This window comes from Coregonus lavaretus, assembly GCF_964263955.1.
Source record: "Coregonus lavaretus genome assembly, chromosome: 22".
NCBI classification, from domain to species: Eukaryota; Metazoa; Chordata; class Actinopteri; order Salmoniformes; family Salmonidae; genus Coregonus; species Coregonus lavaretus.
Window position 1 is genome coordinate 18,550,655 of NC_140009.1, and position 26,655 is coordinate 18,577,309.

Sequence of the window (26,655 nt, forward strand, 5' to 3'; positions counted from 1 at the left end):
CAGTTAGTGTTTTTGTTGCCCTAGCCTATATCTAGTAGTAGTAAGGTTTTTTTCCTGACATTATTCCTGTAAATTTCACTATTACATACTTTCTTCTTATGAATTTTGTGTAAAATAATTTTAAGATGAACTGATCAGGATATCCACACAACTCATTTTCCATGTATTTATTCTACTCACTTGAAACTATCAATTTACTCCAATCATGTAATGGATTTGAGAGTTTTTGGTCTTAATTTGAGGGGGATTGTGTTGAACAAATGCAAATCTCTGGAGTTCACATGAGCTACTGGTATTGCTTTCTGGACCTTCATATAGTGCTGTGTCAACTGCCAACCTCTCATGAACAACTATCTTTAGTTGATAGAAATGTATGGAAAATAAAGACACTCAATGTTTCTGTATTTTTCAGGTTCTCATTTTTGTCTGCATAAGAATTATGTACATATAGGCCTATTGACGAATGCACATCTGAAAGTTGTGTACAGCATAGTAGAGTACACAATTATTGACAGTAGGTTACTATTAATCTCGGTTAACCCAGAACTAAAGTCTCGTGTAATGCTTGATTACCATTTATGTTTACGTAGTCAATCCAAGAGAGATTAGGTGAGAATCAACCTCCAGAGGGCAGTCGCGCGGTCTGTGAACATTCCTAGGAGGTACGTTAAAGCCAATCCTTAGTGTCATGGCAGCAACAGTGCTCCGCAGCAACATTAAGTGTGCACCCACTCCGTTGGCCCCAATGCAATACACTACAGGCCTGCCTATAAATTACATATTGGATTATAGAGAGAAACATATTCTAGGTGCCGAAGCGAAATGTATTTATGCCAATGTATGTGCTGCCCCTCATACCTGATTCACTGCTGGGCGCGCAATATCTAGTGCCCCTATATTTAGTGTGGTCTCAATCAAATGATCCATAGTTTATACTAGGCTGTAGGCCTAGGCTATACGAAGTGCGTGCTCGGAGAAGCACAGGGCAAAGTTTTTTTGAGCTGCTGGGATGGTGTAAATAAAACTAGGCTACACTACATTACACACTGCAACGGATATCCCAATCATGAGCCCTGCCCTGCTCTTGGTGATGCATATTATCTTCATCCTGATGTAGCTAAGAGTTCATATGATGGAGTGTCAGTAGCGCAGCTCAATCAAATCTCAGACACCCAAGATATTGGGAATGAATACTACCACTTAGAGACAGAAAGATGTGGTAGAGGTTTATCAGATGAGGAAATCATAAGCTCTATGAAAACTGAATCAGATGAGCAACATGTAACTGGAGAGGTTGACATCGAAATAAGCGAGGATACACTGAAGTGTATTTTGTCAGATTAGGCAAATTTTGGAGGGTTCAGGTTTACCACTAGAAATAATAGTGTGTTTATGTTGACTCTTGACGAATGGGAGACGTTCCATTCATGAAGAAGTGGTAGGTATTTTAAAAAGTTCTCATTGGTAGGCCTGCACCGCTGAGATGTAGGCTATTCCATATACAGTGATTCGCATTGTGGCCATTTATTTGACCATGGAACATATTGTAGAACCCACATTTAATGCAAATGCCACTTAAATATGAACAAAAATGAATCATTGTTAATTTTTAGACAACTATTTTTCATATAGTATGAATAAATAATGGTTATTGACACATTTCTACTATTACGTGAGGGACCTTTATTTCGAAAATTTCCGAAGTACTTTTTTAGTGTTGCTGACGAGACGCTGATAAACCAACCATTGGTTGAGAACAACAGAGCCTTGCGTAAACTGCGTAACATGTTTTGTAATGTTTTTTTTATTACAGTTGGCAGTAGTTAGCTAAACATACTCAGAGGCTGTGTTGTGTAAACCATCTACACAGCAACTACATCGCAAAGAAAGGTAAATAATATTTTAGTCCAAAATGTTGCACACCCCAGTTATATATTTTGTCGTGGGAGTTAAGTTTGATAACAGCTAAGCTGCTGGACGTATCAACAACCGTATGATGAATGTCGAGTTGAAATGAACCAGCTACTTTCTGGATTAGTTATGATGTCAGTTCAACAGATAAGTACACCCCGAAATGTTGAAATGCATTTGATCAAGAAAGTGGTTTATTTTAGTATGGAATGCAGTGTGTTTACTATCCTGCATTTTTTAGGATGGCTCAAGTGCCCAAAATTAGGCTGGCAGGGGGCTTGGAGATCTGCCGCATCCTGAACGGCATGTGGCAGGTATCAGGTGCTCATGGTCCGGTGGATCATCCCAAAGCAGGTAAACTTAAAGTAGGGTAATAGTTCACTCCAAATTCAAATTTGTTGACACGTTTTTAGACCTTAAGTGTCTAGCTAATGTCTTACATGAGTGAGTGTCCCACACCATCTTTTGTCCAGTTCTAGCTATAGCCCATCAGTTCCATACAGTATCAATGGAATAATGGGTACTATATAATAACATTTTTTTAGATGATGCTGCCTGTTATAGCATTTTTTACGCACAATTTGTATTTCCCTAACAGTTATTATCAAACCCCCTTTTCCTATTCCAGTGCAGGCGATGCAAGCCTATATTGATGCTGGCCTAACAACTTTTGACATGGCAGATATCTATGGACCAGCAGAGGAGATTTTTGGACACTTCAACAGCCAGGTATGAGTTGTTGTTGTAATTTACACCACACAAACTCCAGATTATGAACCTATTGGATTAAAAGTGTAAGTAAATGTTTTTTTGTAGATTATATGAACATTGATTTCAGATCTGTGTGTGCAAGTGGAGCAGCACCCTTGAATTGGCACAGGAGGGAGCTAATGTAGCACAGTTGATATTCGGCCTTTGGGCTGCTCAGTCTCGCGCTCAAGAATCAGGGGAGAGATGGCGTATGGAAGATCAGTAAATTCTCTCTCACTCATACACACACATGAAAAGCCCTTACACATCAAGCCTTAGTCATACACACATGGACAGATGCACTCTTACACACACACACACTCTTTATTTTCACCATTAACATTGGTTTTAATATGAAGATTTTATTTGCATCTTCATTTATTGATTCCATTGGATTTCAGACCTTGTCGGTGCCCAGGCACGATGCATCTCACACAGTTTTGACTTGATGTGTTTTGACACCTAGAATAATGTCCTCTGAGAATGCTTCCCAACACAACCTCTCTGAGGATTGAATCACCTTCATCATGACACTGTCTGTAACTGGACACATCTGCTCTGCTCTCACATGTGAAACGGAGAGATTTATATGGTCTCTCACGTCTGACTGAAAAGTGTCTGAGATCTTTGAGGGGATTATGTGGACTGAGGATGTTATTATACAAAGTGTGGTACACCACCAGACTGAGTACATTTTGTGAATACATTTCAGTGTGATGCTGCACCACCCCTGCAGGGTTTGACCAAATGGGTGCCACGACCTGGACCAATGGACCGCAAGGTGAGTCTTTAATACAGACTAGTGTGGGAAAAATCATCCTACAAGTTCTCCACCATCCAGTCAAATCTGAAAGCTAAATACTGTATATCACACCCACCAGTTAACAATAGGGCAGTGTCTCAGGACAACATTCAGCTCTGTGAGAGACTCCCTTAACTGAACCAGAACAGACACCTCAAAATAGAATCAGATATGTCACTTGGCTGAAACAAAAGCCTGCACCCTCACCAGCCATAACAGGGTAAGATAACTTTAATATGTCTTGTCACTAGGTTGTGGAGAAGGCGTTGCAGCGTTCCATGTCCCGTATGCAGGTGGATTCTCTGGACTGTGTGCAGTTCCACTGGTGGGACTACAGCGATAATAGATACCTGCACGCCCTGGGGCACCTGTCTGATCTGCAGCAGGATGGCCTCATACGTAGGTCATCTTATACAACCATTTACTATTCCCATGCACACAAGCTCTAACATCATCACTTTTTAGTGTGATAAGATTGTTAAGATTCACCATTCAGCCATGCACCTTATGTACTTGTTGATGAGCTGTGCCTGTTTGTCAAATTTAGATGTACTCCTTGTTTTCTGTCGTCTTACTCTTCAGGAGAGCTGGCCCTCACCAACTTTGACACTCAGAGGCTTGAGGAGATCACAGACAAAGGGATCGGAATCTCCAGTAACCAGGTACAGTGCCTGCTCCCTCATGCGTTTGCCCCTTCTTTCTCTCGCTTTCTCACTAGCTTAATGGGAGGCAATTTCCTTATGCCTTATAGAGTATTGTGAAATCTCTGTGCATGTTCAGTACATTAGTCTGCATCAACGTTCAGTATGTCCAGTATTAATGTCCAGTGATGTTTCCTTCCAGGTGCAGTACTCTCTGATCGACCAGCGGCCTGCTGCTAAGATGGAGGCTGTCTGCCTGTCTCACGGCATCCAGCTCCTTACCTATGGAACTCTGGGTGAGGACCGGTCTGAGGTCATCACAGCCACTGCTCTACTCCTACTGGTGCTACTTGGCTGCTCTAGGGTTGAGCCATTTAAGAGGATGAAGAAGCACAAGCATTCATGTCACTGCCCTGAGAGAGTCAGTGGTGAAAGGTTGGGTTAGGTCCCAGTTAGCCTGGCCCAGGTCTGTATGGGGTTTAGCCAACCTATCTGACCTATAGATCTAGACCAGGCTAGCTCACAGTTACTGTTGCAACCTCAGTGACCAGTTATGGTCTATTTTTTGCAAGTTATGTGATTTACAATATTATATCGTAAATCACATAACTTTAGACAGACCAATTAGTGCTCCTTCTAATCAAGGACCACTTGATATTCTGATCTGATATTGCCCGGAAATGACTGACGCTCTCGCATATGTCCGTAATGAAAAACATAACGTACTCTCGGCAGATATATTGTAGAGAAAAATATTCTGTGAGATACTGCATGCTTTGCTTTTATACTTTTTGATGCATTATGGTAATTAGTATTATTGAAATTAATACGTTATTTAATATAGTGTTAGCGATTTTAGAAATCCTTTCCATATTGACTCTTGCCATGTGGGGTGTAGTGATATAAAATGGTGGTGATCTAAGATGGAGACCAAACTGACGATGCATCTCTGCTGTTTCTCTGCCCCCCTCTTCACCCTATTCCCTCACATTCTATGTATTTCCCTCTTCCTGTTTCCTCATCTTTACCCTGTCTCTCTCTCTTTCTGTATCCACCCCCTCCCTCATCCATCTTTTTGAACCTCCATCGCTCTGTCCCCCCTCTAGCCGGTGGTCTACTCTCAGAGCGCTATCTGGGGAAGGCGGAGCCTACAAGCAGGGCGGAGCTCAACACCGCCTCCCTCAGTAAGTACAAGAAGGTGATTGACGGCTGGGGAGGATGGGGGCTGTTCCAGGAGCTGCTGGTTGCCTTGGACACGGTTGCCCAGGGCCACAGCTGCTCCATCGCCAACGTGGCTACCCGCTATGTTCTGGACCGGCCAGCGGTGGGCGGAGTCATCGTGGGCTGTCGTCTCGGTGTTGCCGGGGCGGAACACATCAAGGACAGCCTGCGCAGCTGCAGCCCAGAGTTGGAGCTCACAGCGCAAGACCTGCGCACCATCGACAGCGTGCTGCAGCGCTCGCGTGACCTCATGAGCCTCATCGGAGATTGTGGAGACGAGTACAGGAACTAGAGCAGAATAGAAAAGATGGACCAGAGCATCTGGGTTGGAGGGAAGTAGAGATAGGGTACTGGAGGAAGAACATGTAAATGTGTGAATATATGTGTGTGTATAGATGGTGGGAAGTTAGAGGATGGCAGGAGTAGAAGGAAATGTGGCGGGAAGAGAAGGCGTGGGGGGCTGGAACTAGAAATGGCAGATGGGAGAGGCATGAGGGAGAGTGAATAGCATGAACTATGACAGAGCACACAGATATACAGCCTTTCACTTTTATTTTGTAAAATAATGTCAACGTGTGATAAATGTTACCCTGTACCCATGCAGTATAATAAAGAATGTAATGTATATAGCGCCATTATGTCTCTATATGTGTATGGAAAGGGCTTTTAAGTAAAATAAGAGATTGACCTAAAGCAGCTTGCTTAATTTACAATACGAACAATAGATATTGATATTTTTGTTTTTAAAAATGTCCTCTTCCTGTGTTCTTTTTCATGACATCCCTTCAGACAAGGAGAAAGTATTTATTTCTGTTACATTACTCAAAAGATGGAAATGTCCCTGTGTTTGAGGTGGTCTGTGGTGGACCTTTGTTTGCAGTATGCTGGTTTTGTGTGTGTGTGTGTGTGTGTTTGAGGGTTACTAGGGTGGAAGATGTGGGCAGGCCTATCTGGGGAACAATTCCACTAGGGAAGGAGACCATGGTGGAGCCTTCTGATGTTCCTTGACAGAGCTAGATGACCGGCTGTTCATTCAAGGGTGTGGATATACGCAAACAGGAGGGGTCAGAGGCAGATTTGGGTTGGGGGTAGCACTGAGGGGCAATTAGATGGCAGGCTGGAAGATTGGGGGTGGGTGCCAGCTGGGGGGCAGGAGCAGGGGTATTTTTTGGGGGGTCAGTCTCCATCTCTTGTAGCCGTGGTAATGACGGGGAGGCATTGAAACTGTACAACAGACAGACGCTCTAATGACCACGAGGATGCCCCCAGACTGCCACTATCGCAGCTGCTGCAACTCACAGTGAGGGTACCCACTGCCTGGGGTTAAAGGTCAGCTACAAGATCACATGTACTCCCCTATGGGGAAACCCACACTATGCTAGAGTACAGTGAGTACCATGGACTAAGACGTCCAGTAAAACTACAGTCTCTCACCAAGGGACTGAGATTAGCCTGCTTCAGCGTGCCTCAGACTAAGGGCTCGATTCAATCAGATCCGCATTAACCAACATCCGCATAGCAGTTGTTTTGGCAGTGTCGGAGGTTGACCTGTGTTAGAGCTGTCAAATCCACAAGTGTCTCCCGGAATTGCACATACAGTAAAGCAGACATTGCCTGCAGAGGGTTGCATTAACAGAAATCCCATGCATCCTTGTTTACAAGTTCGAACACTAGAATGTGAGATGTAATCTACATCTAGATTAGGATGATAGAAATCCTCATTATTTAGTTGAATGATTTTTCAATTTGAGTGTAATTATCCCATTCTGAACTTCTAACACGAGTGAGGCGGGTGTGGCTTAGTGACAATGACCGCAAGAGCAGCTGCTCACCGATTTGACGGCTTCAACGCAGTTCCACCTCCTACACCGCCAAACATACGCTATGCGGGTGTCTGCTATTGCTGAATCTAGGCCCTAAACACCTTATTTTCCCCAGCTCAGCGGTCTTCAGGTTAATGTGACAGCAGCCATGTGTGGTGGGCTACTGTGTATCTATCAGCCTTACTCTCTCTTATCTTGATGGATGACCCATATGTATAAAGAGCATCTCTGTCTGAAGTTTCATGCACACACACATGCTGAAGTGCCCTTGAATCGTTCAATAGGCTTTTTAATTATTAAAACACATGAAATATGCACAGCACGTTGTGGATGGTGGATATGTGCTTGTATGTTCATCTCTCAATGCAGCGTACATACAGGGCCCATAGTCCAGACTGTTAGCAGACACACTGCACCAGATTTGATCAGGTGTGGCACAAGCCAATGTGTGTCTGTGTTTTTTATTTATTTGTATTGAATAATAATATGCCATTTAGCAGACGCTTTTATCCTAAGCTACTTAAAGTCATGCGTGCATACATTTTTTATGTGTATGGGTGGTCCCGGGGATCGAACCCACTACCTTGGCGTTACAAGCGCCGTGCTCTACCAGCTGAGCTACAGAGGACCACATACTAAAACATACAATGTACCTGCAGTGAAGCCGATCAACATTTACATTACATTCAGTCATCTAGCAGACTCCCATGCAGAGCGACCCACAGGAGAAACCAGGGTCAAGCGCCCCGCCCAAGGGCACGTCGACAGATCTCCCACCAAGTCAGATCGGGGACCCGAACCAGCGACCTATCGGCCACCGGCCCAAGCTCCCAACCGCCAGGCCACGAACCAGCCAACAACCAGACCTTCCTGCTGAGTACCTGACAGACTACCATTTCTATAGGAGTAGTAAAACAAGCTAATAATTGAGCTTTGAGTATATAAAAAAAGGCTTGATATACCTCTACCGGTATGCCATCAAGCCCTGGGTTTTTCCAGACTGAAAGGATATAATAACCTCAAAAAGTTATTCCTCTGTAATTTGGCCTTCACACTGATCCTTTTGTGCATTTTTATTTTTGGGGAAATTATTTCCTTAAAGTATTTGTCATTCAGAGGGTGAGAATGAGACCGAAAAGAAAACATCTGCTTAAAATATTTAGCTTCCTCTTTTAAAATATAATTAGGAGAATCATGGATGACTCCGTCTTTAGTAACAAGCTTCTGCAAATTATTTTTGGTAGCGTTCCTGTGTTGGAGATTCAGGAAGAATTTGGTGCATTTTTCTCCATATTCCATCCAGTTTGCATTGTTTTTGTAATAGATTTCATTAGCTCATTCTTGAATAAGTTCCTCCAGTTCTTTTTGTTTTTCCTCTAACTTGTTTTGTATCTCTGTAGTACCGTTTTTATGGCTATCTACCTGTACTATTAGTTCCTGTATTTCCCACGTTAGTCTTCTCTCTTTAGACAGAAACTGTGTGAAAATTCTGTAAGAGTTATGTGAAGGCCAAATAGATAATGGTCCGATCGCATTCTGTCTCCATTCTATGTCTGTGTGTTGCTATGTAGGCTATGCTCTGTAGGTGTGTGTGTGAATGAATGTGTATGATGGTATTTGATTATGGACATGAAATCATGAAAGAACAAGTCAATACGTATGAAACAACTATCAGACTGGAGGGTTGTGAAGAAACCATTCCTTTATTGGTGTGAAGTCCCAGTCAGGATGAGGGGCTAAAAACAGTGCTCTATACCAGACCCATGTCCACTCACACACTCGCTCACGTGGGGTACAGGGTGTGTCGCATCAAAATGTGAGAGAATCAGACTTTTTTTTCTTTCAAAAAAACTTTCACCTCACTCAGACTACAGCAGTACTCATGACTTTCTCTGGGATGGGGTCGAGTGTAGGGGAGTGGGGTACTGAACTTACAAGGGGCCAGGTCACGGGTCAAAACCACATCAATGACAGTTAACAGAAATACCATATTCGCCGATTCTTTGATTTATACTTCTTATTCCCGGAGAGCGGGTGTGGCCAGAAGTGCTTTCCTGATGACGTTTCCATGACAATAGCATGTTGCAGTGGCACTGGTAGTGGTCTACTTGGCGTTGACGGAGCTGCTGAGCATCTTGCGGACAGCCTGCGCGATGGCGTCGCGGTCGATGCCGAAGATCTTGAGGAGCTCGGTGGGTTTGCCGCTGCGGGGGACGTGGGCCACGGCCATTCGGTGCACATTGAAGCCGGTCTCATTCACCACGGCAGAACACACCGCCTCCCCCAGGCCACCTAAAGAATTATGACCACATGTCAGTCAATCACATTTATATAGCCTTTTTACAACTAAATAAAACCTAAAATGCAAGAGTACATAGTGCTATTTTCTGGGTCTTCTTAGCATTTGCGCACAAGTTTGTCCTAAGACTCCATAAATCTTTTGAGCCTGTCTTGCTGAGCTGTCTTTGTTTGTGCAGTTTAGCTCCACTGTGCTGTACAGAATGTACAGTAGCTGGCCAGTCAGTCCAATCTTTACATCGGCTTTGTCTTCCACTCCACTGACACTGTAACATTGTCACCTCCACAGCCCACTGAGTCTTGATCCTCCCTGACAGGCCTGCCACCACCTTCTCATTGACTGACCATCAGGCCGGGGTTGGCGAAGGGGGGCCAGGGGCGAGAGAGGGCGTTCCCCCACTCTACTTTAGTAGCCATCTGCACTATGGGGGTCCTTGAGGTCTGGGCCTCTCCATATAGCCCCCTCTAACCCCCTTACCACAGCCTCCCCCCTTCCTCTCCCTCACACACTGTCTTCCCACCCCCTATGGCTCTGAGTGGATGCCCCAACCCCCACGTCGCCCATGCATGCACACCTGTCATAATGCACTATTCATGCTCATGTGTAGACGGGGAATGGAAGTGGGGGTTGGAGGTTGTCAGGGCATGGCTTCTGCACGGCTGTGTTTACTCCTTTCTTTGTTTAGTTCCGTCAACGGACTGTATAAATCCCAACGGACAAATAAGGCAACTGTGCCAAAATAAACACCCACACATTCTTCGACTTGTGTTCTTCCCCCTTCCTGTTATCTAGGTCAGTGAAAACCCAAAGGCCAGAGCAGAGCTGAAATTCAAAAACACTGAGGGATGATACTCTCTTCTCCTCCTCCTCCTGCACATGCTCAAATACTGCAGTCTTGACACTTTGCAATTTCAGAGAAAGAGTTTGTCCGCAGGCTTAGAGATTTAAGAACTGATACAAATCATGGGAATGCCTCACAACTGCATAATGTTCTATCTAAAACTTCATAGCTCAGTGCCCATTGCCATATATTTTATTCCACTGGAATAAGATAACCTGAGTTCAGAAAGCAGACTGTGTGTGCAGAGTACCCACCCTCATAGTAGTGGTCCTCTACTGTGACTATGCGGCCCCTGGTGGCCTTGGCGTGTTCGATGATGGTCTTGGAGTCCAGAGGCTTGATGGTGAAAGGGTCAATAACTCGAATGTTGATCCTCTCTGAGAGAGAAACAGAGCATTTGATCATATAATGAACTACAGAAGAGGACATACAATACTCGTTGCTCAATATTAATCAAAATGTATTCAGTTCAAACCATGGTGTATCATCTATTCAGCCAACACCAGGTAAACAGTAGAGATGAATCAACAGACTTCTACAGTGCTAGAGACAGATGCAAGGAGTACTCTGGCTCTGTTGTTGGGGTGCAAATGCTTATTAGAGTGTCACCATCAGCCACTACTGTTGGCATATAACCCCAGATCATGATGAATGGTCCAATGCCTTAGTGGGACAAGTCTCACAACAAAGTCTCAGTATGCGTGTGTGTGTGTGTGCATGCATGCGTGTGTTATTCGGATTATGTTGATGCCCATCAGTCCCTGGGTGACGAGCACATTTCCTGACAGCGAATGTAGACTATAGAACATTGAGTTCCAGTGATGGATCTATGTAACTTTCCGAAATTATGGTTCTGTACCTTTCTTTAGCATTTCAGCAGCTGCCAGTGCCTCATGTAGGGTCACGCCCGCTCCGATCACTGTCACATGATCATCGTTGGTCTTGTACACAACCTGACGGACATGGGATGGAGGTTTCTATTATCTAGGCATATTTCTATTTTAAATAATTTAGCAAGCATGTTAGTACTATAAGAAAGTGTTATACTGTAAGCCTTATATTAGTCATTGTGTATAGTACATCTCAGATATAATTGTCTCCATACCTTTGCCTGTCCCACATGGAAGTCTTCATTGCTGTTGTAAAGAATGGTGTTCTCTGGGCGACTGGTTCTGATGAAACACACACCCTGAAACAGAGATTAAACATGTCAATCAGCCTCTGGACTTTCATTACCTTGTCATTTGTCAGACAGGTTTATTAAACAGAGACTCAGCCATACTCAGCAGCTGTGTGAACCAAATATATTGTAGAGTTAGCGCATAGCATGAGGCAGATGTGATAGAGGGGGTTCTGGGTGCAGGTTAGCATTTTTTGTCATGAATATTTTTCTGGAGGCAGCTCTGCAGAGTGGTTACTAGCTGGCACAGCCACAAAGTCACAGCTACAGGACTGTTTCGCTAGCACAGACTGGAATATGTTCCGGGATTCATCCGATGGCATTGAGGAGTATACCACATCAGTCACCGGCTTCATTAATAAGTGCATGGATGACGTCGTCCCCACAGTGACCGTACGTACAGTACATATCCCAACCAGAAGCCATGGATTACAGGCAACATCTGCACTGAGCTAAAGGCTAGAGCTGCCGCTTTGAAGGAGTGGGACACTAATCCGGATGCTTATAAGAAATCCCGCTACGCCCTCCGACAAATCATCAAACAGGCAAAGCATCAATACAGGACTAAGATCGAATCCTACTACACCGGCTCTGACGCTTGTTGGATGTGGAAGGGCTTGCAAACTTCACGGATTATAAAGGGAAACACAGCCGCGAGCTGCCTAGTGACGCGAGGCTACCAGGCGAGCTAAATCCCTTCTATGCTCGCTTCGAGGCAAGCAACACTGAACCATGCATGAGAGCACCAGCTGTTCCGGAAGACTGTGTGATCATGACTGTGTGTAGCCGATGTGAGTAAGACCTTCAAGTAGGTTAACATCCACAAGGCCGGAGGGCCAGACAGATTACCAGGATGCATACTCAGAGCATGCGCTGACCAGCTGTGTTCTTAGTCCCCTCCTGCGCTCCCTGTTCACCCACGATTGCGTGGCCACGCACGACTCCAACACCATCATTAAGTTTGCCGATGACACAACGGTGGTAGGCCTGATCACCGACGATGATGAGGCAACGTATAGGGAGGAGGTCAGAGACTTGGCAGTGTGGTGCCAGGACAACAACCTCTCCTTCAACGTCAGCAAGACAAACGAGCTGATCGTGGACTACAGGAAACGGAGGGCAGAGCACGCCCCCATTCACATCGACGGGGCTGTAGTGGAGCGGGTCGAGAGCTTCAAGTTCCTTGGTGTCCACATAATTAAGGAATTATCATGGTCCAAACACACCAACACAGTTGTGAAGAGGGCACGACAACGCCTATTCCCCCTCAAAAAGTTATACAGCTGCACCATCGAAGGCATCCTGACTGGTTGCATCACTGCTTGGAATGGCAACTGCTTGGCATCCGACTGCAAGACGCTACAGAGGGTAGTGCGTACGGCCCTGAACATAACTGAGGCCAAGCTTCTTGCCACCCAGGACCTCTATACCAGGCTGTGTCAGAGGAAGGCCCTAACAATTTTCAAAGACTCCAGCCACCCAAGTCATAGACTCTTCTCTCTGCTACCGCACGGCAAGCAGTACCGGCGTGCCAAATCTGGGACCAAAAGGCTCCTTGACAGCTTCTACCTCCAAGCCAAAAAGACTGCTGACATAAGACTGCTGAACAGTTAATCAAATGGCTACCCGGACTATTTGCATTGACCCCCTTAATTGATTATTCTTTATTATAATTTTTTGCACTGACTCTCTTGCACAGACTCGATGTACACTCACCGGACTCTACCCACACACTCACACATACTACACTGACATTCCAACACACTCACATATGCTGCTACTCTCTGTTTATTATCTATGCATAGTCACTTTATCCCTTCCTACATGTACATATTACCTCAACTAACCCGTACCCCTGCACATTGACTCGGTACCGGTACTCCCTGTATATAGCCTCGTTATTGTTGTTTTATTGTGTTACTATATTTCCTTTAGTTTATTTAGCAAATGTTTCTTACTTTTTTTTAAAACTCTGCATTGTTGGTTAAGGGCTCGCATGTGACAAATAAAATTGTATTTGATCAAATCAGATTTTAAACCTAACCATAACCACAGTGCTAACCCTAACCTTACATTTTTGTTTTCATGGATTTTTACAATATAGCCAGTTTTGATTTTGCAGCTGGCCTATCTAAGGGGAAAATCGCTAAGTTCTGCCTCCAGGACAAGACAATAAACGTCAACCTGCATACTGGGTACCTTTGTGTTGGCGGCCAGCTCCACAGCTTTCTCAGTGGAGACACCGTCGCTAGGGTAGAAAACAGTTGCCGTGGGAATGGCTCTGAACATGGCAATGTCTTCAAGGCCCATCTGAGAAGGACCATCCTCTCCTAGAACACACACAAATGCACACATACACACGTAGATACACAAACACGCACGCAAGTCACACACAATAGCATTTGGGGTGTTTGGGGCGGCTAAAAGTTAAAGTTACAGGACTGGCATGCGTTCAGTGGGGCGAGTCGGCGTGGGCATGCAATGTACCTGAGGAACCAAAAGGGAACCTGGCCGCCCCGCCACAACCACTTCCATGACACAGAGAGAGAGAGGGGGAGGGAGGAAACGAGTGCTGGCCGGAGCCACACTGATACAGTAGTAGATGGACGGAAGATGTGAAGAAACAAAATCAAAATTCAGGATTCAGGAAATAATACAGGATTACTACAAGGGAACGATTCAACCCAATGCAAGAGTGTTACCAAAATTTGCAATTGAAACCAACTGAAGACAAAGACCTTCCTCGACTAAACAGTGTTAGGGGAAGCACTGTGTTAACACTGTGTGACAGTAAGCCAAGTCTTCTGCAGTGGGCTGTATCGGTCCCAGAGGAACAAGCGCTGAGAGCTACGTCAGGTTAGGATCACAGTGTGGAAGTCACAGGGGTCACTACACAGACAGGTCATTAGGGGGGTGGGGTCAAAGGTCAGTGGGAGGACTGACCGATGGACACGCCGCAGTGGGAGCCACACAGATTGATGTTGCTCTCGGAGATGGCAGCCATGCGGAGCTGGTCGTAGGCACGTGTGAAGAATGTGGCGAAGGTGCTGGCGAACACCACGTTACGATCCCGCGTGGCACAGCCCACCGCAATGCTCACCTGACAGAAGAGGAAAGAGAGGATAGGGAAAGGAGAGTAAAAGCCTGAGCAACTTGTGTTCTCAAATTCTGCCCAAAGTATCTCACATTCCTTAGACGCATAAGGAGGGAGCCATCATCTTTCAATTCATATGGGAGAAATGTGATGTTTGTGCCATTTCATTTCCTGTTAGCCCTGAGAAAGCCCTTTCCCCTGTTCCCCATGATGCCTTGCTAAGGGGATGGGGCCTGTGTGAGACAGTAGTTTAAAGCAATCATTGTCAGTGAGAGTTTTTACTCAATAAAATACACTATGTTGGTGGTTTAAACAATGCCATGTACATTAAGTACAGCAAAGCACAGTGTGTCGTTAGCTAGCATAGAGCATCATTGTTGTCACTGACAAACAAGACATTTAAAAAGCCAACAGAGCATTAAATGCTCCAATCCCTTAATAATATTAATATCTGATGTGACAGCATGACGAGGGTAATTAATGAATCTAAATAACATCGGAACTATATTTGACTCCTCTATCGTGTGTGTGGGAGTCAACGAGACACACGCCACAATACAGCTTCATTAAACCTGCTAATGATGCCTCAAAGAACTGCTACTGGAACCCTGCAGAGACATTACTAGATGCTGATCTAGGATCTGTCCATATCATCTTATTCATTATGATCTAAAAGGCTAAACTGATCCTAGATCAGCACTCCTACTCTGACACTTTGTGGATACGGGCCCTGGTCTCTTAGCCAACCAGGCAGGAGGAGTAGAAGGAGGGGGTAGCACTGTGTGTGCCAGAGGTGAATAATTCAGATATGAGGGTGGAAAGAAAAAGCCGCTTTTAGACTATAGTGACGGATAAAGTGGAATTGCGTCATTCTACAGTCGTTCAAATACAAAGACGTAGGCCTACAGTATGAATGGTTTGGATGGAACTTTGATGGTCATTTTGGGTTGACGTCAACAACAGCTTATCATTGTTGTTTGTTGGTACTTTTTTTGAAGAGACGTTAACTACCTTTTATGAAGATTTTGTGATCAGTACACTTTAGTTCACCCTACTAGACCTAGAATCAGGTCAGATATGTGGCACTGGGTGTCAGCTGAGCTTACCATGTTCTGCTCAGCGATGTAGCACTCAACGTAGCGGTCGGGGTGCTCGTTCTTAAAGAGCTCAGAGAAGGTGGAGTTCTTGGTGTCTCCATCCAGAGCCACCACATGCTCGTTGTAGCGGCCCAGCTTAGCCAGAGCCATGCCATAGGCCTTCCGCGTGGCAATCTGCAGCCAAACACAACCAATGGGTTAGTTAACTAAAACACAGTTCAATGTAGTAGTCCACCACCATTCATTCTCTCTGTCTTAGAGCATCTCTCTCTCTCAAACGCTCTTGCTCTTTCTGTCAAGTACACACATGCATGCACGCACGCACGCACACACCTTTTCTCCGAGTTTGTAGCTGGGTGCGCTGGGCATGCGGACGTTGCGCAGGCTGACGGGTGGGGAGTCCTCGGTGGGCGTAGCGGGGTACAGGCGCTTGGTGCTGTTCATGATGCGCGCCTGGATGTCCTTCATCACCCCCTCAGCCATCTCCTTGGGCAGGGGCTTCCCATGCCAGCCCATCTTGTCCTCCGCAGCTACAACACACACAGAGAACATGATGAAATACATACACAGACAGAGACACACACAGACACACTTATCATCAGAGATGTCACACTACCTCACGCATAGCAAATACGCCTTTAGTATATCAGCAATGCAAAAATGGGTGTAAATCTGCTTATGTTTTATGTGTTATCTGTTTGACATGATATCAGTATCAAGATGTCATAAATTACATATTCCTCAACACTCCATTCTCGCATCACAAAGCCTTACACACGAGTAGCCGTCAAAGACCATTCTATAGGTCAGGGTTCCACTTCAAAAGACATATGCTTATGACAACAGGCAGACAAAGGCCAGTGATCTGAGTATATCCTACACATTCTGAGGGATTACTAGGCTGCTGCAGCAGAAGCTTTAAAGCACTGCCTGGATTACCACAGGTTTAGGTGCCCCTCATAGAGAAGACAGGGAGGGCTGAGTTGGGTCTATCAGACTTTACCCATTTTAAGGGACAGGCACAGACTAAACCTTTGTGATTTTAGGATTAGCGTGGTCTGGTAGTAGGTATTCATGACAAAGCAGCACCCGAGTACCACAGATATGTTTGAATGTGAAGGGTAGAGTGGAGTCTGTCAGTATCACAATGAAGCTGTGTTGGTACATTGGTGTATTGCATGAAAGGCGTTGCTGCTGGTATAGTATTAGGGTTTGGTTAGTCTCTGGGTGTACCTGTCTGTACGAGTGTATCAGTACATGTACCTATAGAGGAGCATGGGATTGGGTACCTGTAGAAATGTGTGTGTGTTACTGTAGGTACCTGGGATTCCTTTGCCCTTGATGGTTTTGGCAATGATGGCAGTGGGCTGGTGACGGGGTTGGCTCAGAACCTTGGTCAACTCCTCCACACTGTGCCCGTCCACAATGATGGCATTCCACCTACAAACATACTATTCATTTATTGGTGCCAATACCTGGTGGGAGTAATTTACCCACTTTCATGGTCTCTAGGACACGCATTTTCTAGGCCTTCTCCAAATCCTCACCCGAAGGCCTCGCAGCGTTTCTGGTACTTCTCCACATGGTGCTGCAGGGGAGCTGGGTCACTCTGACCCAAACGGTTGATGTCCAGGATAGCCACTAGGTTGTCCAACTGGTAGTAGGAGGCGAAGGACATGGCCTCCCACACAGAGCCCTCAGACATCTCCCCATCACCCAGCAGGCAGTACACATTGTAGCTACAGAGGGACAAACAGACAGAGGGAAAAACAGAAAGACAGACAGACGGACAGGGGCAATTAGAGGCTTAAAACATCACAGCAGCCAAGCTTTTATAAAAAGTAATAAACAAGTAAAGTTATACGACTAACATAAATGACTAATCCACAATTTTCAATAAATTGCCACCTAATGGCTAAGGGGATGAAATGCAACACAAAAGAGCAGAACAATAACAATCTCTCCCTCATCATTGCCTCCCCTCGCGGCGTAACATTTTCCACACAACCCCCTCCCTTCATCTTCGAATGAGCCTCCCTCCCCCACACAGTGCGAACAGGAACAGTTGACCCCACCCTCCTCGGCTTGGAGCTCCGATCACCCTGCATGGTAACAGGGCCTGACAGCTTTCCACTCAAATAGACACATTGTCATTAAAGCGAGAAGATAGACTGAGACATGGCAAATTAAGGCACGCATTCCGAGCCGGACCGCCCGGGGAAGAAAAGCATTCCAGAGCCCAGAGAGGGATCCACAAAACACCTGGTCCAGATCCCGCTTAACATCCCCTCTCCCGGTTACTCTCGTTTACTTTCGCCTCAGGGGAGCAGCAGCACCACTTACTACCCACAGACAGACTTCCCTGCACCAACACACTGTCAAAAACGGTGAAAAATTCCTCATTTTCACAGTATTAAGTCTTGCCATGCCAAATCAATTGCTGGCTGTCAAAGGCTATGCCAATAGGGCATAAGGTCTGGGCAAAAGCCCTACTCTTAAGACAACACACACACACAATGGAGGGGGGATCTGAGGCAACCCTTCAAATGTGCATACCGGTGAGTGTGTGGCTTAAAACAACACACTGGGGAACGTATCCTACACATTCTGAGGGATTACTGGGCTGCTAAAGCACTAAAGCACTGCCCGGATAAGGCCGGGGTTTGGGTGCCCCTCGTTACACACCTCTAAACGTGCCAGGATAACCTTGCAGTTTAACCTTTAACTGAACCTTCTATTTAAACAGGTACATAATTGAGAATAACCAATATTCATTCACTCACTCTCTCCCCGGGTGAGAATATTATAGAGGTGAGAAGAGAACAAATCATACAGACACCTCACACTGAGCCCTCAGGCTGGTCTGGCTTACATAGAACCAAAGAAAGGGAAATGTTGTCTTAATGCACGCCCTCCTGAACCTGCGCCAAATTGTTTTACGTTCTGCTTTGATTTTGTTTAGCTAAAGCATGGATAATCATATTCAAACTCTCCATTTACTAAATCAAATAAACACAGTGAATGAAACAGGGTACTGTAAGCGTGAGGCTTTAAAGCTGTAATGATGTGGCATTTTGACTTGCTAATCCTCCTGCTGTGTATCTGACACATTCACTCATTTGATTCATAGAACACTCTCTTTATCCGGGACCCTGGCCTATGCATGTAGGGCTGTGTATTTTGGGGTCACAGACTGTAATAGGAAGATTGTGTAATTAAAGCAGTCATACATACAGACAAGTCACAGTTGGGGCTGGATGCTACAGTAGCTCACTTTGACGAGCTGTTCTGAGCACTGGAGCACACGCACACACTAACTACTTTTTCCCAGAGAGAGACACACACTAACTACTTTTTCCCAGAGAGAGACACACACTACCTAATTTTTCCCAGAGAGAGACACACACTAACTAACTACTTCTTCCCAGAGAGAGACACACACTCACTAACTACTTTTTGAGAGAGAGCGAGAGAGAGAGAGAGAGAGAGAGAGAGAGAGAGGCAGTATGGAAAGAGGGTGCAAAAGAGAGGGTGTGAGGGAAAGCGAGGGAGAGAGCAAGGGGTAGTAGTGAGAGAAAAGAAGAGAGGAGTGGTTAAGCGCAAGAGGGAGAAGAGGGCGGCTCTCTCGCAGCCCTGATTATTAGAGCAGAAAAATTGACTGAACACAAAATGCAGAGAAGGCGTGGCCAACCCATCACACGTATACATTCTACGGCAGACTGCTCTGTTATACGGATCAAAAATGAAACCAGAGAATAGCAACAAACAAAAAAAATCACAATATCTCTAATAAAACATTTCAAAGTCTATCTGTAACCCCAAAGTACAGCTCAGCTATCCTACTGTTATAGCTTTGTATAGGGATTCAGATATGAAGGTGAATCTGCTTTGTCATATGCAGATTGCCATAGACAGCATTCTAGGCTCCATTGTTTGCCAGTGTTGCCACGTGGCCGTTCTAGAACAGACCTCGTCTCTCACAACAAAGACGCTGGCTTCCAAACCATATTGAGTGGTGAAACGGCCAACCTGTCTCCACAACACCACATACAACATCAGCTATGGCTGTCAGCCAGTGTCTACTCTCCTGAGAGGAGGTGAAATGTCAGATGTACTTACTGTTTGCAGTGTGCAACATGAGTATAGGTGTGTGTATTGTGTGCATGCAAGCTTTTGTCTATGAATGGGTCTCTCTATGCCTATGCGTTGCAAAGTATCACTGTGTATGTTCATAGTAGGTGTGTCTGATTTATCTAATTGCACATATTTCCTTGTACATGCTCCCCTTTGTCGATTCCCAATGCTATGTATTGTAATTATTTGTGTTTGTGTGTTGGTCTATCTGTCTGTGTTCTGGTGTAGCCAGACAACGTATGATCATGCAAATAAACCATGACCTTAGAGGGGTGTCGAGCATCTCACTGAGTTATGTGCTAAACTCCATATTATGTGCCGAGGTGTGCGTGTGTGTGGGGGAATGTTCTATCACCTGGCCTTGTCAAAGTATTTCCCAGTGTAGGCCATCCCGCAGGCAGCCCCCAGACCCTGTCCAAGAGAGCCGGTGGCCACATCCACAAATTGCTGCTTCTGTTAACACACATAAATACACACAAATGTTAAGACATTACAAAAACACGTCGTAGCACATACAACATGCATAAACATGAATTACACCAACAAACACACATTACACCTTAAATAAAGTAATCAAACATTACACAAATTATGCAGTTAAACATTGCACAGACATCTATTTGCACACAAAGACTAACTACTCAGTCATAACACACCCACATTCAGTCTGTGGCATGCACATTACCATCACAATCATATACAAATCCAATTTTATTTTTCACATGCGCCGAATACAACTGGTGAAGACTTTACTGTGAAATGCTTACTTACGAGCCCTTTCCCAACAATGCAGAGTTAAAAAATAAAAACCAAATAGTAACAAAAGAGGAATAAAATAAAATACACAAGAATGGAGCTATATACAGGGAGTACCAGTATCAAATCAATGTGGAGCTATATACAGGGAGTACCAGTACCAGATCAATGTGGAGCTATATACAGGGAGTACCAGTACCAGATCACAGTACAGCCCAGGGCTGTGGTCCTCTGTAGCTCAGCTGGTAGAGCACGGCGCTTGTAACGCCAAGGTAGTGGGTTCGATCTCCGGGACCACCCATACACAAAAAAAATGTATGCACGCATGACTGTAAGTCGCTTTGGATAAAAGCGTCTGCTAAATGGCATACTATAATGTGGAGCTATATACAGGGAGTACCAGTACCAGATCAATGTGACGAGATGCAAGGTGTTTGAGGTAGATACTGTTCACAAAACACACACACTTCTTCCTCTCAAACACACTTCCTAAATATACACATTCATTCAGTGCTCATGGTAACTGTATCAACAGGGTAAATCAACGTGGTCCTCTGTAGCTCAGCTGGTAGAGCACGGCGCTTGTAACGCCAAGGTAGTGGGTTCGATCCCCGGGACCACCCATACACAAAAATGTATGCACGCATGACTGTAAGTCGCTTTGGATAAAAGCGTCTGCTAAATGGCATATTATTATTATAAGTATTAGGTGAAGAGGCACTGAATCTTAGTTAAGGGAATCAGTGGGCTACTCATGTGTGTGTGAACAGAGCATTGCATTACTGTGAAATTACTATGCGTGCAGACACAGGGCCTGGGACCGCCTGTCACTGTCACACAAGCACATCTTTGTGACATAAAGTCTACACTACAGTACATAGTGGGTGTTGTGTGCTCAGACTTTCTCTCTCCAACAAGGGAATACCAGACAAGTCTGGCTTTGGAGATGAGGAGGACATGTTAGTTGTAGTTCATAAAAGACCACAGGTAACAAGCGGTCGTGGATGAACGGGTTTGTGAGGAATAAAGGGCTAAAGATAAACCAGGCTTGTGAAAGGATGACTCTCTTTGGGTTAATGGAGTTAAGAGGTTATTTGTGGACCAAACAGGGTCGTGTCTTGTGGATTGATAGGTCACTTCCTGTTCCTGTTCTCACCGGCACAGGATGTCCCTCCAGGATGGAGTCGACCTTACGGAGGTTGAGCAGCTCGCTGTCCTTCAGGTAGCCTGCCTCGGCCCACACCGCATACAGCACCGGGGCTGCATGACCCTGGAAGAGGGAGAACGAGCGAGAGGGACACAGAGAGAGAGAGAACGGTCTCACAGATACAAGTTACTCTTAGACTTCATTGAGTAGTAGAAAGAGACTTTGTTACCATCACACACAGACATGACCTCATTCAGACAGAACATACACAACGGGGCCTTAGCTAATGCAAGCACACTTCAATAATTTACTACAACCACCTTTCATAGCAGAGCTGTTATTCCCTATGTTAGACTCTCAAATACAGTATCACACTCTGTGCCTGGACCACTTTCAGTTCTGGGATTGGGAACATGATCCCAAATGTTATTCCTTCCACATCTCCAAATTAATTAAACTCCAGTAGTCTCAATAGGATTACATTCACGCCTCTCGGTCAGTCTCCTAAAGCAGTGGTTCCCAAACTGTGGAACTCAGTCAGGCTTTCAACTTACTCTTTAAAAGTTGTAATAATATAACGCACAAGGTGCAATTTCAAAATTGGTTAGTGCAACAGCAGTTTTCCTCTTGTTATGTCAATCATAGAGCGCTATTTATAACTTGTCAGAAATGTCCAGTTGACCAACTAGCCCATGTCAGCTAACATTGACGCGGGATGTTCCCCAATGATGAAAGTGGGGCATGAGTGAAAAAGTTTGGGAAGCACTGTCCTAAAGGGTCCCAGGTCCCAGGGCCAGATTACATGCTTACTCTACATTGGGCCTTTAAGAACTATAATCATACGGCTGGCTCTTCCCAGTACTGGCCAATGCAATCTGACTGGTTAAAATCCTATGAATATACAACTGTCCATCCATTCATCAGGTTGTTTTTTGGAAGTGGGATTATTTTGATACAATGCCCTGGTGCTGGCTGAGGGCCCTAACCACACTCTCAATCTACTGAACGATCTGGCCTTAATGGCCATGTACTCTTATAATCTCCACCCAGCACAGCCAGAAGAGGCTACCCCTCAGAGCCTGGTTCCTCTCTAGGTTTCTTCCTAGGTTCCAGCCTTTCTAGGGAGTTTTTCCTAGCCACTTTGCTTCTGCATCTGCATTGCTTGCTCTCTGGGGTTTTAGTCTCGGTTTCTGTATAAGCACTTTGTGATAACTGCTGATGTAAAAAGGGCTTTATAAATGCATTTGATTGATTGACAAACTTGACTAAACTGTATCTGAGGCTAATGAGGCTGCTATAGTAGGTCTGACCTTAGAGGTGAACATGGAGGCTCTGCTTTAGAATGGATTTGGCTGACAAGACTGATTAAGGCACGGGACTGAGACTGGTACATCTAGACACCTCAAATTCAACTTTGGACCTCAAAGCCAGTTCCACTGTATTTTTTTTATTGTTCCCCTCTAATCAGGGTCTGATTTAGACGTGGGACACCAGGTGGGTGCAATTCATTATCAGGTAGACCAGAAAACCAGCAGGCTCTGGACCCCGTAGGGTAAGAGTTGAATATCCCTGGTCTCTAGACCATAGAAATATAATCCCCATTCAAGTCAATGAGAATTATATTTCTAGACAGTGTTAGAGTGGTACCTTGGAGAGGACGAAGCGGTCATTGTTGATGTTGCGGGGGTCCTCAGGGCGGTACTTCATGGTGTTGAAGAAGAGCACAGACATGATCTCTGCCACACTGCAGCATGATGTGGGGTGTCTGGGGGACAGAGAGGACAGGACAGGGAGTCAGACCAGGACTCTGACTAACAAGCACACACAAATCAAGACACACACACACACACACCTCCACGCGCTCAGGACACCGCAGTCTAGAGCTAGAAAGTATAACACACACACTCACCATAAATGACCTACAATCAGTATTCTATAGACTATTTCATTGCCCTCCCATATTTCCAGTAGACAGACACATTGACAGTCAGACAGACAGAGCCCAGACTTCACACACACACTGATAAAGCAGTGCACAGTCACTGTCCTGTGATGTCATCATAGGAAACAAATCCATCTTCAATGGAAGTTGATCACCCAGACTTGAACTCTGATATTCATTCATTGAGTGCAGGGCCTAGCCTACATTAGTCTGTCTGCCAACTGTAACCTTCATCTTGTAATAAAGTTTTAACACTCAATGCCTGTGAAACGTGTTATTTTCTCTCTTTTGACTTTGACTTCATATTAGTGAATTAATTCACAACAATCAATCTGCTGTCTGTTACATAAGGCAGACCGTCTTCCATACATTCAGTCAGGGTTAGACAGTTTCTCATGCAATGAGCCAGAGGAAACCATTGTGATCATTCCATTGCACTTTAGTTTTATTATAGCAGACCACAAGTACACTCCTTTCTCCTTTACTGCCAAAACTCCATGCTTGAGGTTAAATGCAAAAGACATCCAAATTAAAACAGTTTTTTTTAAAGAATCTATAACATATGAGATTCCAAACAGAGCATGCCTGTTATAATATGTCACCATAACACAGGTGCCAGGTACCCACCAGAAACGGAAACGTTTAATCAACCTGAAACGGAAAGGTGGTCAAAACAGACAAAACGTTTTAGAAATTAAATATTTACTGGATGAAATAAACAATGAACAGATGAAAGAATGAACACAAAAAATATATAGTTTAATTGTGCCTTGGACTTATTCGTTGAGGTGGAAGTATAAACATTTATTAAAAGGTTGTATCCTCAGAAATTATGGTTATTATGCCTCAATAGCATATTTTCTTTGAGCTGTTGACTATACTGTTATAAATAAGGAAATAAGAAAAACAAATGAATTAATCTCTCAGTAATATAAATAATATTTATTCTACCCCTATATCAAGGACAAGCCTGAAAAAGATTAATAGAAAGGGGAGTGATCGTCCTTGTCGCCTGACATATCATCAGCCCGTCGCAAATCGTTTCGCTCTGCGAAGAGGATGGGCAGTGGAGGCTGAATTTACGCAGGAGCGCCAGGAACGAGCGCGGTCCCTTTAGATGCGGCGGACCCGGATCCATTCCATATACTCAAAGGCCCACGTCGCCATCACGCGTAAGGACCCATTCTTTACGGAATCATATTGAATGAGTTTACGCTATCAAAAAAATTCATTCAAAAATAAATAGGCATTAAGATGCTGCACAATCGAAAAGAATGCACCTGCAACTAGTAGCCTAGTCTATTACAATGTAATAGGCTACAACATTAAAAACAAAAGTTCACAATGTTCTCTCTGCATATTATATCTATATGGTATCTGCATGGTTTAAATCCCACATTTAAGACATGTCAATGATTAATGCCATCCATTTGGAAATGGATGGCATTGAAAGGGTAGAATTAAGAATAGTAGCCTGTTCTGGGACAATGCGTAATATGCGCATAAAATGGCCACACAATGTCCGAGCCATGGCTATTACGCATGTAAACCCATCACATAGCCTGCATGGATGGACACCTCATATAACACATTTCATTTTCTTTTTAATTTAAAGCATTAAAGCATGGCGCTTACCCGCTGCCTGCAGCAGTTGTAGCCTTGATAGAGTTGATCCTGAGCCGGTTGGCGACGTTCCTAAGTGCCTGCAGGGTCTGCTGGTCGGGTTTGTGATAGTCCTCCATCTGTGCGCAATTCTGTCAAAAATACACTTCAAAAATAAAATACTGTCCGAACAATGTCAGGGTTAAGACTAGGAAAATCGCCTTCAATCTGTGCGGGGGATAGAGGCAGAGAGAATGAGTGAGAGTGGGCGTATTAGTAAGCCTATGATTGAATATGGATAATCTAGAGCAAAAAAGGAGATAAAACAGTACACTGGCTCAACGAACGCAGAGTGGGAGGGTGTGTATGTAGCAGTGCACAAAGTATGCTACATCCCAAACAGTCACGCATGGACGAAATGGGGGAGGCGGAGTTGCCAAGGCAAAGTGGACTTTAACTGCCACGCCCCCGTCGCCACTCCGCGTCACAGTCCTCCCCACACGGTCGCTCCTACAGCAGGGCCAGGGACACAGCAGGGGGCCGGCCATGTTGAGATGTAGTAGGCTACTCTCTGCTAGTGCTGTCAAAGACCAGTGGAAAGTGGATGATTGCAAATAGGCCTACTGTAAGTAATTAGCTATAATTTGGTCTCCATTGGTACAGTAGAAAACAGTGGCACACCGCAGTTTCGTGAGGCCTTGCAAAGTCAGAAATATTTGTTGTTGTTCTTGTTGTTGGGGAAACAGCCAACTTCCTACAATTCTACACATTTTGACATGGGGTAAAGAGAAACATTTGCAGTTTTATAGATCATCTCATGCTTTTATACATTTTGCCATGAGGCTGAGAGAAAATGTTCCAGATTTAAAGCTAATTTACTGCAATTCTATACATATTGCAATGGGGCAGAGAGAAAAATTTGCAATTTTATAGCTAATCTCATGCTATTCTACACATTTTGCAGGGAGGCAGAGATAAAAAATCAGCAGTTTTACAGCTAATTTCCTGTCATTCTATTTTTTTTGTCATGGTTTATGACATGTTCATATGCTATCTGGGGAGAAGGGGACTTTCTTTTCTTTTTTTTCTCCCCAGGGCTGTATGGTACATAAAGTACATTATGTCTATTCATGACCATTGGGATTGTAGTTAAATAAATAAAGAACTGCAGTGCTGAGACTGTTAAGGATGGATAGAGGGTTCACAAATTACACTGTACTAATCTAAATTAATGATAATCTATACTCCGAATGCGTTGACCTGACTCATTCAAATACACTACACTGCACCTGCCATAACCAAAATATGCCAACTGGCACCCCAGATATCCATGCTCACTCGCTTCAGTCTTTTTGCTATGCGAAATGGGGAAGAACCTGTGAACAAAAGTGGCACCATGTGCAGATTGAAAATAA

The 26,655-nt window shown here is 44.6% G+C and overlaps 2 protein-coding genes across 2 annotated transcripts; one reads left to right on the forward strand and one right to left on the reverse strand.

Moving 5' to 3' along the window:
- Positions 1 to 1,764: 1,764 nt before the first annotated feature.
- LOC311149727 (uncharacterized protein) lies at positions 1,765 to 5,960 on the forward strand. The gene is made up of 8 exons (XM_084186936.1): positions 1,765 to 1,890; positions 2,153 to 2,265; positions 2,540 to 2,640; positions 3,374 to 3,442; positions 3,715 to 3,862; positions 4,046 to 4,125; positions 4,307 to 4,400; positions 5,211 to 5,960. Exons 2-8 carry the CDS (start codon positions 2,154 to 2,156, stop codon positions 5,615 to 5,617), a joined length of 1,011 nt encoding a protein of 336 aa, XP_084043062.1. The 5' UTR covers positions 1,765 to 1,890; position 2,153; the 3' UTR covers positions 5,618 to 5,960.
- A 2,874-nt stretch (positions 5,961 to 8,834) lies between these two features.
- LOC311149774 (transketolase-like) lies at positions 8,835 to 25,570 on the reverse strand. The gene is made up of 14 exons (XM_084187002.1): positions 25,274 to 25,570; positions 23,344 to 23,461; positions 21,706 to 21,819; positions 20,149 to 20,246; positions 17,207 to 17,398; positions 16,981 to 17,099; positions 15,993 to 16,189; positions 15,669 to 15,833; positions 14,412 to 14,568; positions 13,668 to 13,798; positions 11,394 to 11,477; positions 11,148 to 11,241; positions 10,543 to 10,665; positions 8,835 to 9,440 (listed from the first exon to the last, which is right to left on the reverse strand). Exons 1-14 carry the CDS (start codon positions 25,378 to 25,380, stop codon positions 9,253 to 9,255), a joined length of 1,887 nt encoding a protein of 628 aa, XP_084043128.1. The 5' UTR covers positions 25,381 to 25,570; the 3' UTR covers positions 8,835 to 9,252.
- Between the last annotated feature and the right edge of the window lie 1,085 nt (positions 25,571 to 26,655).